A 13,131-nucleotide genomic window follows, 5' to 3' on the forward strand; every position below is an offset into this window, starting at 1 on the left:
CATGTGTGTTATTGTATGGTGTTAGGGTGTAAGGATATTAGTGTATGTTATCAGCATGTGTGTTATTGTATGGTGTTAGGGTGTAAGGATATTAGTGTATGGTATCAGCGTGTGTGTCTGTTATTGTATGGTGTTAGGGTGTAAGGATATTGGTGTATGTTATCAGCGTGTGTATTATTGTATGGTGTTAGGGTGTAAGGATATTAGTGTATGGTATCAGCGTGTGTGTCTGTTACTGTATGGTGTTAGGGTGTAAGGATATTGGTGTATGTTATCAGCGTGTGTGTGTCTGTTATTGTATGGTGTTAGGGTGTAAGGATATTAGTGTATGGTATCAGTGTGTGTGTGTCTGTTATTGTATGGTGTTAGGGTGTAAGGATATTAGTGTATGGTATCAGCGTGTGTGTCTGTTATTGTATGGTGTTAGGGTGTAAGGATATTGGTGTATGTTATCAGCGTGTGTGTTATTGTATGGTGTTAGGGTGTAAGGATATTAGTGTATGGTATCAGCGTGTGTGTTATTGTATGGTGTTAGGGTGTAAGGATATTAGTGTATGGTATCAGCGTGCGTGTCTGTTATTGTATGGTGTTAGGGTGTAAGGATATTGGTGTATGTTATCAGCGTGTGTGTCTGTTATTGTATGGTGTTAGGGTGTAAGGATATTAGTGTATGGTATCAGCGTGTGTGTTATTGTATGGTGTTAGGGTGTAAGGATATTAGTGTATGGTATCAGCGTGCGTGTCTGTTATTGTATGGTGTTAGGGTGTAAGGATATTGGTGTATGTTATCAGCGTGTGTGTCTGTTATTGTATGGTGTTAGGGTGTAAGGATATTAGTGTATGTTATCAGCGTGTGTGTGTCTGTTATTGTATGGTGTTAGGGTGTAAGGATATTGGTGTATGTTATCAGCATGTGTGTTATTGTATGGTGTTAGGGTGTAAGGATATTAGTGTATGGTATCAGCGTGTGTGTTATTGTATGGTGTTAGGGTGTAAGGATATTAGTGTATGGTATCAGCGTGTGTGTCTGTTATTGTATGGTGTTAGGGTGTAAGGATATTGGTGTATGTTATCAGCGTGTGTATTATTGTATGGTGTTAGGGTGTAAGGATATTAGTGTATGGTATCAGCGTGTGTGTCTGTTACTGTATGGTGTTAGGGTGTAAGGATATTGGTGTATGTTATCAGCGTGTGTGTGTCTGTTATTGTATGGTGTTAGGGTGTAAGGATATTAGTGTATGGTATCAGCGTGTGTGTGTCTGTTATTGTATGGTGTTAGGGTGTAAGGATATTAGTGTATGGTATCAGCGTGTGTGTCTGTTATTGTATGGTGTTAGGGTGTAAGGATATTGGTGTATGTTATCAGCGTGTGTGTTATTGTATGGTGTTAGGGTGTAAGGATATTAGTGTATGGTATCAGCGTGTGTGTTATTGTATGGTGTTAGGGTGTAAGGATATTAGTGTATGGTATCAGCGTGCGTGTCTGTTATTGTATGGTGTTAGGGTGTAAGGATATTAGTGTATGGTATCAGCGTGCGTGTTTATTTGTTAGCATTTGTATGGTTGTCAATGTATGGCTTTAGAGTGTGTGTGTCAAAGCGTATGTTATTGTATGGTGTTAGATTAGGTTAATGGGAGATGTGCCCCATGATTTCCGATGGCAGTCCTGACGCACTACATGTTATAGCCATTGTACTGCGCTGTGGAGTATACCGGTGCTATCTTAATTAATAAATAACATATATAAAAATTCCTGAATGCTGGATCCTGAACCTCGTGACATCAGCTGCTGATCTGTGAACAAAATGTGGACACCGCAGCAGCGCAGCACGTCGCCCACACGCATGCAGCTGCCAGCAGCACCAACACCAGACAGAAATTGGAAGGTGAGGATTGTTCCAAAATATTCGGTACTGTTGGCATGTATGGATTTAAGTAAACTGCTGTGAGGGATCGCATTGGCTAGCCTTATTGCGGAAGATTAATGGGGTCCTGCAGTATCAATTTACTCGCACAGGACACGTTAATAAATAGACATTAACGCGAACCTGATCGCCCCCTTTCACAGGCATGATTGTAAATCATTAACAGCATCTTGATTAACCCCTGCATCACCCGAAGGATTTGAACTAGCGGTGAGTTTGCCCGCGCAGCCCTAATATTGGCAAATCTTTCGCCGGTTAAGTTACGCAATTAGCGGATACCGGGCGCTCCGGCTGGGCACCGTGTTTATCAATGTGTGTGTTTCTTGTGTAAGCTCCTGCTGGGGGGGGCGGGGCCTGGTCACGTGACGGCCGCGTATAAGAAGCAGGTCACTGGGATCCGCTGTGACCGGCAGCATCTGCACAGCTGGGTCAGGGGAGGTGCAAGCAGGAGCCCGGAACAGCGCAGCAGCTCAGCCATGGCAGGTAGGGTGGCACCGGACGCGACCTTTATAGGGGTAGCGCCTCGCATGAACTCTCTTCCGCTTTTTTTCTTTTCCGATTTCCTCAATGTCCGTTAAACGGAAGCCGGAGTTTTACGTTTTTATTACGGCTTCTCATCCAACTGTTGCGGGCGGCGAAGTGGTCCTGAGAGGAGCTTTCACTGAGCATCATTGGCACTTCAAAGCCCTAAATGGGGTGTTCGTCAGCGGATAGCCCACCATTTCCCCCCCGCTCCTGAGGGCTTTAATTATGTCCAGTTAACACACTGCCTGTCACGCAGTAGCTGTCCGTTATAAGTACCTTCCTATAGCTGCTGTCCTTCGCGGTATCTCCAGGCTGACCTCTATCTCGACTGGGATGTCCGGTAAACTCCATCACGTACACCTTCCGCTTCTTAACACCGGCAGGGTGATGGCTTCCAGGGGTCCGGCCCGCGTCCGGACAGCCTCCACTCAACCTGTTGCTGTGTGCCATGTCCTGGCTGTTAACCACTTATGTGCCAGTAAAGTGCAAAATCTGCATGCAGTAAAGCGGGGGTTTGCCCCTGTCTGGTGCTTGGTATGTAATCCTTAAGGCTGGGGTGTGAGCTGTACCTTGGCTTATCTCAATTAATAAATGATTGACAGTTCCAATGACCAAAAGTATTGGTGATCTATACTTTGAATTGCACATGTCTTAATAGCTCCCCCCCCGTTCAGGTGAACTTGACATCTTTATAGCCATCAAAATCTCTAGTGCTGTGTAATGGCCATAGATACTGCAATAAATATCATGTGACCAGGGCCATCTCCATCTTTTATTCATAATACAAACTTCAAGACAGACCTGGGCCAAATATATCACCGTAGGGAAGTAATTGGGGCCCCTGCTGCTTTCATCATACCGGGTTTGTTCTCCATGCACAGCTACCAGGCCATTTGGGTTACCTTTTGCTATTGCCCCTAACATGGCCACTTCCCTAGGTAGCAGTCTGTTTTTATTTATGGTAGCCTTAATCTTATGGAATATTATAAGTGTCCTAGTCAATGAGTTTGTCTCAACTTCATTTTATGGGGTAAGATGAATGAAAAAATGTTCCACTGCACATGGCAAGTGTTAAAAAATGGATCCCCCATTTCATTTTATCATTGGTAAGATCGTGTTCGGATCTGGAGATGGCGCAAGGGATTCTTTCCATTGGGATGGCTCCTAATTGGTTTTCTCATCCATGAGATTTCCCAGGGGAAGGTGTATATATGTCTAGGACTCGGTGTTATCTGCTGATGCTGCAATATGGAGTAGAGTGAACTTTCTTCAGGTTATTTACACCATTCTGTGTGTCGTTGACTCTTGCTTGTGTTGGTTGTTGGCCAAAGTGGTACTGCAGTTGTCATACTGGGTAGGAGTCAAGCTCCTTGTACTATGATCTACCTGGACTACAGAAGGGGTTATATATATTTGTATGTAGAGACATCAGAGTATATGTGGTGCTTAAGTCAGTACATGGTATAAAATCTTCATTTTTCAAAATAAATGAAATTTGTAGAACTGCTTGCTTAATATGCATTGTAGTCCATATAAATGTTTAAATAGTTTTGGTGCATTTGAAAACCTCCAATGCCTTAAAGTTTTGAAACTGCTGCCTTGTTTTTTTTTTTTTGTTTTTTTTTTTATATTTGACACTTTCAATGGTAGCCATATTTGTGTCTTGAAGGGGAACATGTGGTTTCTGGCTTCCTCTATAGTGGGAATACAAGCCTACGCACATCTCGGATATAAAGATCGAGGCTGCATTCTTGTGCTTCAGTTTTTAGATGCCACAAGTGCTAGATTCAAGCATGTCATACCAAGTGTTCCTGGGAAGATCTCTTCAGCGTGACGAGTGTCCGCAGTCCTTCAGTGTGCTCTTGCCAGCTGTTGTGTTCTAACTGATTGACGTTGCTTCCAGCTTTTATTTTTAGTTGCACTGTATCCTCTCATGTTCCCATGTTACTGCGGATCTTTCTAGGACTCCTAGAGTAGCGCTTGTAACGTTGTCTGTGTAGCCATTCCAACAGCCATAGGCCTAGGTCGATGTTTGGTGATACTTGCCTGACAATAAGATGGGTTCCTCCTATCTAGGAGCTCAGGACATGACCACACCAGTGTGACCTTCCAAGCCTGTACATACGTGGTGCCAATCAACGGTCATAAAATGGTTATTGACGCATGCCTGACTTCTGAAATGTGAGGCTAATTCCATAAAGTGTACATGAAAGTGACCCTGCAGGCAACAGGTTTTTCCCCCCAGGGCTTTTTCAATCACACCTTAGGGGACACAAAGTTATGTGCTATAGAGGGAATTGGAGGCAGGATTCTGTTGTCTGTCAGAATCAGCTATTGCTATCCTCTGGGAAATGTTGTTCTAAAGATCTTTATCACTTAAAAAAAAAAAAAACAAACGGTAAAAAGATTTTGGTCTCTAACTGCTGTTGCAAGCCAGAATAAAGCCCCTCTCAATAGATCACGTCTGACTGCATTCTCTATTCTGCGTTGTCAGTAATTCCATCATGCCTGGCATAATTCTGTTCCTGTTATCCTGTAAGTACATGGAAACAAACTAATGCCTTATCAGACATACCAAATTTAGAGTAGGATTTGGTAATTTTCAATAAGTGATTTTATTGCATATGTGGAGTGATTGATTAGTATACATGCTACAAATCTGCTTTCCGTGCACCCCCAGATCCTTGGCTTGTAGAATACATCTGCTCACGAGTGTATATGGTATGCCGGTTACAGTTACAGCTCCTGTTAGATTCCAGGGAGGTATAACAAAACCAGTTGAACTGTGCAATAAACAGGCTGCAGCTTCTCCTAAAGAGCTTTCCATGCAAGCACACGGGAGTCTGAAGAAGCACTTGCCTGCTTGTTTGCTGACTCAGCAGAACACGTCTCTTCCTGCATGCAAAATAGCTGGGAGGAAGGGTTAAATCCATATGGTGGGGTATTCTGCACGCTTGGCTATCATGCGCGTGCCTGCTGTGTCCCTTTCAAACAATACAGTTGGCATGTTCCCTGTGAACTTGTTTGGGGACAATATGTCTGCATATCGGATGCATTTCATATGTAGGTCATTGCTTGTCAAATAAGTGAGGGCTTTATAGTGCTGCTACAAGGACTATTTACAGAAATGGTATTTTAGCAGGTCAGGGCAAAAGATTAGTCTAAACGAGCTGTAATGCCATCCTTTCATGCTGTGCCTTGTGCAGGATAACTGCAGCTGTCTCTACCAAGCATGGCTTTACAAGCTTTTGCGTCAGTAAAGCCCGGTGTTATTCAGGAAAAAAAAAAGATTCTATATTAAACAGTGTCCTGATATTATTATACAATCTGGGGGGGGTTGGTGCTTAAGCGTTCACGCTTGCTCCTGGACCATACACCTTTATTCTAGCTATGGGTAGCTAGAATAAAGTTCCCCTAAGTTGTCAATGTGCAATGGTTTGTGTATTGTATGTTTGATATCCTGCGATATATGGATAGGGGCTGTAAAGTAACATTTGAGTGTCTTAAGGTACAGAAGTGTTGCAGTGCCTCCTCGTCCTGTTTATTTATTTTTTCTAGATTAATATAATCAGAACTTCCTTATAAGGCTGTGAAGCCATTTCTGTAACGGCCGTGCTGGCAGGGAGTGTAATACACAACTCTTGGCTATTAAGAAATAAGCACGGTTATTCAGAGAATTGATAGATTTCCTTTGAAACTGTACTTTTATTGCAAAAGATTTATTGCATCAACCCCGTTGTCTTCAAACTTCTAAAGCATGCTTTTGGTCTTCGAATATTAAAGGCGTTTTAAAAGCACTTGCAACTGCTGGTGCCCAGCGTTTAGCTTTTTGGTCTGGGGTGCCCCACTCTGCCCTGTACCATGATTAGAATGTGACTGGACTGTGTTGTGGAACAATATATTGGAGGTGTTCTGTGACTTTGGCAACACTTGCTGTTGGAGAATGGATAAGATGCAGGACTGTTGGCCACAAGGCACCGTAAAGTAAGTTTCCCTTGTCACCCTGGTGTCTCTCCTAGATGGCAAACCTTTCTTTACATTCCTAGAAGGTGACTGTGGAGGAGGAGCACCATGGATGAGTCTGGTTATAGTAGGCCAGTAGTCACACTGCATAATTTTTATATTTAAAAACTTTGCCATGAGTTGCGAGGCTAGTGGGTGAATTGTATGTGCTGTCTTGTGCCCCCCCCCCTGAACTGTCCCTATACCATAATATGGTTATGCTACTCTGCAAAGTTCTCAAAGTAAATTTTGTTAGATCCTCTGTCCAGTATGGCACAATAAGTGCTCTAGAGAAACATACAGCATTACAGTGGCTCATTCATCCATAAAGTGAAAACGGCTCATTAATTCAGTTCACCAAAATAAATCTCTTGTGACACCTCCTTGCCCTAGTGGGTGTTGGCTCTGTATCTGCCCACGCTCCAGGGAAGGTATGAAATAGAAAGTCCTTGTGCTGTCTGCCTCATGTAAAACGCAGTGAACAGATGGGCTATGTCACCAGGTGAATGGTAACCTTGTATAGTCTGGACAAACATAGCTCACTCTTGTAGGTAACCAGCGGGGTTCACTGCCAATCCCACATAATGCTTGTGTGCGTCCCCAGTCACTGAGACACTACAGATTATGGTGTGGTTGCAACATAATAGAAGCCCAGTCTCTAAAGTAACTTGTGGAAGGTGGCATGTACCCAAGAGACAAACATAAAATCAGTCTGCTGCCGAATACCAGTACAGACAATTGGGGTGGTAGCACTTAGGAAGAAGCTGGTCAATACTTGGTATCTTTTATGACACTGGTTTTAATGATAAGGCAGCTACTTGGCCATCTTCCCCTTGCTGCATAACACCTAGACTTGACTTGAGATTTAGTTTTGCATGTAGGAGAGCAGACATTTACTGGACAGTTGGATCCAAGAATTTATCTTCCAGAAAGTTATTCAAATGTGCTACATCTGCCCTATTAAACGCATATCTTGGTGCATGGCCCAATTTCCTATGATTCCTTGGTAATGATCTTTAAGATGTCAAGCTTCTGTTGTATTGGCTAAAAAATAAATACATACTTTTGCAACAGTGCTTTCTATCACAAAGGTTGCATTTATTTGCTGTAAGAACTACAAAGACTTGATGATGATAGAGCTGGGCTTAGTAGTTTGGTAAGAATTACACTTTGAGAGAGGTCACATTTCCTTGCCCACCCTGTAAACGCTTAAGTAGGAGGGGACGCATGAATCTCTTGGCAAGCTTAGTCTGCCATTCTGAACACGCAGTTTGGGTGCCAGAAAGCACATTCAAATCATTTTTAAAGCCTGACGCAAGAACTGTGCTTGATCAAGACACCAATGGGATCCGATTCTTTAGAAACCACTTAAGTGTGCTCTATTTGTTTTTTTTTATTTATTTTTTCCCCCCAAGATCAAGCTTTTGTAACACTGGCCACCAATGATCCATATGTTAAAGGAGCGCTAGTACTGGGTTCATCTCTACGAAACCACAACACGACAAGGAAGCTGGTGGTGCTCATAACGCCTCAGGTCTCAGACTCCATGAGGTAAACTCAACTAACTTTATTTTTTCTTAATCTGCAATGTTGCAAAAGTGAACAGTGTTCTAATAAACTGTCTATATTGTAAATACAGAAAAGTGCTGGATAAAGTCTTTGACGTAGTTCGGGTAGTGGATGTCTTGGACAGTGAGGATTCTGCTCACCTGGCTTTAATGCAGAGACCAGAACTTGGCATCACATTAACAAAACTCCATTGCTGGGCACTTACAGAATACACAAAATGTGTGTTCATGGACGCAGACACAGTGGTAAGACATTCACGTTGCATATACTCGGCTACCCATGACTGATGAGTCCAGCCAAATTGGCGTGAGTGAGCAAAAGGCTCAGTGGTACCCATTCACCTGTCCTTCTGCGTAGTGGGATCTATGGTCACTGTGTAACTGAGGTGATCAATATATTTTCCTCACTGAGCGTATTAAGTATTTGAAGAATGAGGGGATAACGACTTATGAAGCACATGACCTCTTGGATGCGGTAGGATTTACTGAACACTTACTCTGTTTACAATAACTGCATCTTCTGATCATGGCAGGTTTTGTCAAATATTGATAACCTATTTGAGCGGGAAGAGCTATCTGCAGCACCAGACCCAGGCTGGCCAGATTGCTTCAACTCTGGAGTATTTGTTTTCCAACCATCTATAGAAACCTACAACCAGCTGTTACAATTGGCTACAGAAAAAGGCAGCTTTGATGGTAGGTACATAATACTTCTGTATCTGCAGGTTTAGTCACAGTGCAACTGACAGCCTAACCCATCGAACCCTCAGGCAGCCTACTTATCCTATTGGGTAATTTGGCAAAGTCAGATTATCTGTATGCACTTGCACTCTGTAGTATACTTGCATTATAATCTAACACTATGTATAGAGGAATCCTTTATTTAAAACTGCTAATCTGCTTCCTTTACATATATTTAGAACTAAGAAAGCAGACTGTGGTCTAGTTTCAGACATTTCCACCATGAAATGATTATATTGCAGTAGTTACCCCCCACGTGTGTATTGCATAACTTAATGACATGTGATATAAAGTAAATGATCCCACCTTAGTGAATGCACCCAGGCAATAAAGAAATGGCAACTGTTACAATTGATTCAATCAATTCTGCGTGACACGGTTGATGTGGACATCCATGTTCTTGCCTTTAGGTGGGGACCAAGGTTTGCTCAATGCATTCTTCAGTAACTGGGCAACAAAAGACATTCACAAGCATCTTCCCTTTGTTTACAACTTGAGCAGTATTTCGATATACTCGTACCTCCCTGCCTTTAAAGCGTAAGTAATCAGCTTGACCCCTAACTTTTGTTAATGTGTACCACAAAGAGGCTGTAACATGGCTAAAATAAGCCTGATGGGACCACGTTGGTCATGGGAAGAGTCACATGAAAATTCCGTCCCCTCTTGGTGCAACATCAGGTTACTGGACTGCAAAGTCTAATATAAGAACTACTAAACTTGGCTGCGAATGTGAGAATTCTCGTCCAGTAGGCTTATAGATAGCGATCTCCTAATGGTTCTCAGGAGCTGTTGGTGTGTGTAATGAATCCAGCTGATTCTTTCTTGGCTAGACTCATCTGCAGACCAGGAGGCTGTTTATTGTCATGTGACTTCCCCGTTCAAATGCCAAATTAAGATCATCCTACATGGCATGTGACTTTGTTTTGTGCCCCCATCATATTTAAAGGTGTCTAAGGGAAAATGACTAAACCCCTTCACATGATTTGTAGAAAGCTGGAGTGAGCACTAAAAAACCTTGTCAAATTGTATGGGAGCACAGTTTAAATGGCTGATTAGACCTTTTTAGGACTGGCTAGTGGTATCTTAAATCTGGGCAACAAATGAAAGGTGCTTAGTAATATATGGGATACTCCAAATAGAGGTCCAACTTGTTTACTGTACTGGCTTCTCTTCTGCGTGTAAATAATCTTCCAGTTACTGGCAAGAGGTCTTCGTTCTAATGAATGAAGACTTTATGAAGCCCTGATGACCTTGGCATCTGATCAGGTGTTATGAACTGCAAATCTGGAAGCACTCCAGGCTTCGGTTTACAAGAAGGGCATCCAACATTATTACCAAAGGCCTCCTCAATCGCTGGCACTGTGTTGCTGGCTTATAGAATTGCTACTTATAACCAACAAAAATACAAATGCAAAATTGTACGGCTAATGCTTACATCAAGTGTTCTTAGAAAGACTTGAATACACAGCTTGTATGAAAAATGATATTGCCAAAAAGTGCATGCCAATCAGAATTCTGTCCCCCAAAGTAAGTGTGTGTGTGTGTTATAATATAATATAATATAATATAATATAAATCTTTGTTTTTTGTTTCAGGTTTGGGGCTGATGCTAAGGTGGTTCACTTCCTGGGTAAAGTAAAACCATGGAATTACACGTATGACAGCAAAACGAAGAGTGTAAAAAGTGAAATGCATGACCAGACACTGATTCACCCAGAATTCCTTAACCTCTGGTGGGATATCTACACTACTAGAATTCTTCCTTTACTTACGGAGCATGGAGCGGTTAAAGATGCATCAACAGGCCTGAAAGCGGTACGTTGACAGGGACTTGTTTCTGACATTGAACAAAACATGTCTCTAATATGAAGGTTGTTGGGATGGCCAATAGGTTAGTGCTTTATGCTGTAAAAAGGTCCCTTAGTTCATGTGGGCTTTTGTCTTACCTGTCTTAAACTGTTCACAGCTATCGGGCTTGATCTGCTCACTGGCTTTCTCTTGTCGCTTCTGTAGAGAGGTATGAAGAACTTAAAACCTATATACACCGCAGAATCCATTGCAGTTTTGTCTTTTTCTTTATTCTTGCTGGTTCTGTGTATTAAGTTCTGCTTTGCCTGCTTATTTGCATGATGGGATATCCATTGGGTCCCTCATTTTACATTGTAAGCTATGGTCTTCAAACTACTAAACATGGCTGTTCTCATTTTAGGAGGAAGTTACAGAAGCTGTGGCACAGATGTCCATCGCGGCTCCCCCCCAACCATCTATATCCTCGGAAGAGCGCAGGGAACGGTGGGAACAAGGCCAAGCTGACTACATGGGAGCAGATTCCTATGAAAACATTAGAAAGAAGCTAGACTCCTATCTCCAGTAGGGTTATTTCTCCGCACAAGGACTTGTTGATCTATTTGGCATCTAGGACTGTGTTTTACCAGAAGTTTACTAAACTGCTAGGGGCTTTACTAAAACTTGTTGGTGGTTTCTCCACTTCTACTGGTGGGATATTTAAATAGGCATCTTTTTGTAAAAGTTCAGTTTGTGCCATTTGTATCCCCCTCCCCAGCCAAAGTTTGTCTAGTTGGAGAATCACTTAAGTGTCTGCTTTAAACACTGGCTAGCACTTAATTTGTTAATTTACCCAGATCGTTTCCAACTACCCATCTTGCTTGAGCAGCTGATGCAATAATCCCAACACTGTTCCAACTGGTCGTCCTCTATGTAATGGTAATGTATAGGCCATGTATAGCGTCGGTTTGCCTTTCCAGCAGTAGTACTTACAATATTGCCCTTTTTTCTACCTATGAGCAAACTTAATTAAATGAACAAGTTAGTTACTCCTGCTCCTACACTCCGGATTCAAGCTAGGATCCTACCAACTCATTTGGGGTGCCCTGTAAACACACCTTGGAATGCTTCTTGTTCGGTTATGTGCCCTAGAAGGGCTATTGTAATGCATTTTCTGAAATAACTGTAACATGGCACTTTAAAAGAATTAAACTGAATATGTTCAGTATACTGTTACAATTGTATATCTCCAGTATTAAAATGTTATTATATAAGGGCTAACCTCGTTAGCCCTTCAATGGGTTTAACTAACATTGGAGGTAAGAGTTGTGCTGCAATAAGAGGAAATTGCAACTCCTGCAAATGTGTAAGAGAATAAACGTGGGGTATAACTTCATCAGGAATCCAGCTTGCTAAGTCAGTCTCAACCAGTTAACTTTGATAAAACTAGTAAGCCTGACGGTATCTTTCTAAAGTAGGTCAATAAAATGTAAACTTTCAGTATTAAACAAATTGAGCTAACCTCAGGTTAACTTAATCTGCCCACTGTTCAATTGGCCAACATTGCCTGGCCATTGCTTAATAGACCCATGCCATCAACATAATGTGGTTTATTCATGGGCCGGGGGGGTGGCTTTCACTCACCTATACATCGATGGCTCAAATACAGTGAGCTGCTTCTGCTCTGTTTGGCTGGCCCCGTATGTGATCTAAATATATTTAAGTACTACAGACATTATGCATTGTACACCACTGCTCTTTGGTATTGGTAGGGAGTTAAATGCCTGCTGCTAGCTCTTTAAATGAAGGCTGATGTGACAATGCATGCATCAGAATAAGATGGGTTAAAAAAAAAATAGCTTGTTTCTAGGGTGGTTTGACAATCCTACCACCGTTGAACACACATCCACAACAAAGTGGCTTCAGTCTAAACTTAATTTTCATCAACACAGGACACCTTAGATTTAGTATCAAGACACTAATTTAGACTGTGCCCATACCCAAGAATATTTCTCTATTAAATATCATGGGCGATCAGAAGCACTCTTGGGTCACTTTTGTAACAACAGGGCAGATGCAGCCCCAGCCTGGGTATTTGGAGAAATGTTTCTGGATATTTGTTACTATCTGCATGGAACATTCTTGCCTAGATCCTAAATCTAAAGAGTGCTGGTGGCTTGAATTTGTGGATTTTGTTCTGTGGTGCCGTCGGACACCCATTTAGTCAGAGCAAATATTTATCTTGCCTGAAGCTCAAGCTGGCAGCTGTGCTTGCCCCAAAGCCTATGAATGTGATGGCTTTCCAACAGCAAGAACTCCGGTTGGGTTATGAATTCTTAAAGCTGCATGTTATGTCCAGACTTCCTAAATCAGCGGATCTAATGTGGCATCTGAGCAACTGCTCAAATCTATTGATAACATCTGTGTCCAAGTCATGTCTAAACTGCTGATGTCTTTTCTGGAGACGGAAGGTAAAAGGTAGCCATTTGAGCTAACATCCGACTACCTGAACTTTTTTTTTTTTTTTTTTTGCGGTCTTAGTTCTACATTCTGGCAGTTGGTTGCATACCAGTTTATTCCTTTTA

General features: G+C 42.1%; 1 protein-coding gene across 1 annotated transcript; it reads left to right on the forward strand.

Annotated features, from left to right (window-relative positions):
• The first annotated feature begins 2,293 nt into the window (after positions 1-2,293).
• Positions 2,294-11,785, forward strand: GYG1 (glycogenin 1). The gene is made up of 7 exons (XM_053460914.1): positions 2,294-2,408; positions 7,868-8,003; positions 8,092-8,266; positions 8,554-8,716; positions 9,172-9,298; positions 10,357-10,576; positions 10,971-11,785. The coding sequence occupies exons 1-7, from the start codon at positions 2,402-2,404 to the stop codon at positions 11,133-11,135; spliced, it is 993 nt and encodes a 330-aa protein (XP_053316889.1). The 5' UTR covers positions 2,294-2,401; the 3' UTR covers positions 11,136-11,785.
• The last annotated feature ends 1,346 nt before the right edge of the window (positions 11,786-13,131 follow it).

The sequence above is a fragment of the Spea bombifrons genome, chromosome 3, assembly GCF_027358695.1.
Source record: "Spea bombifrons isolate aSpeBom1 chromosome 3, aSpeBom1.2.pri, whole genome shotgun sequence".
Lineage (NCBI taxonomy): Eukaryota > Metazoa > Chordata > Amphibia > Anura > Pelobatidae > Spea > Spea bombifrons.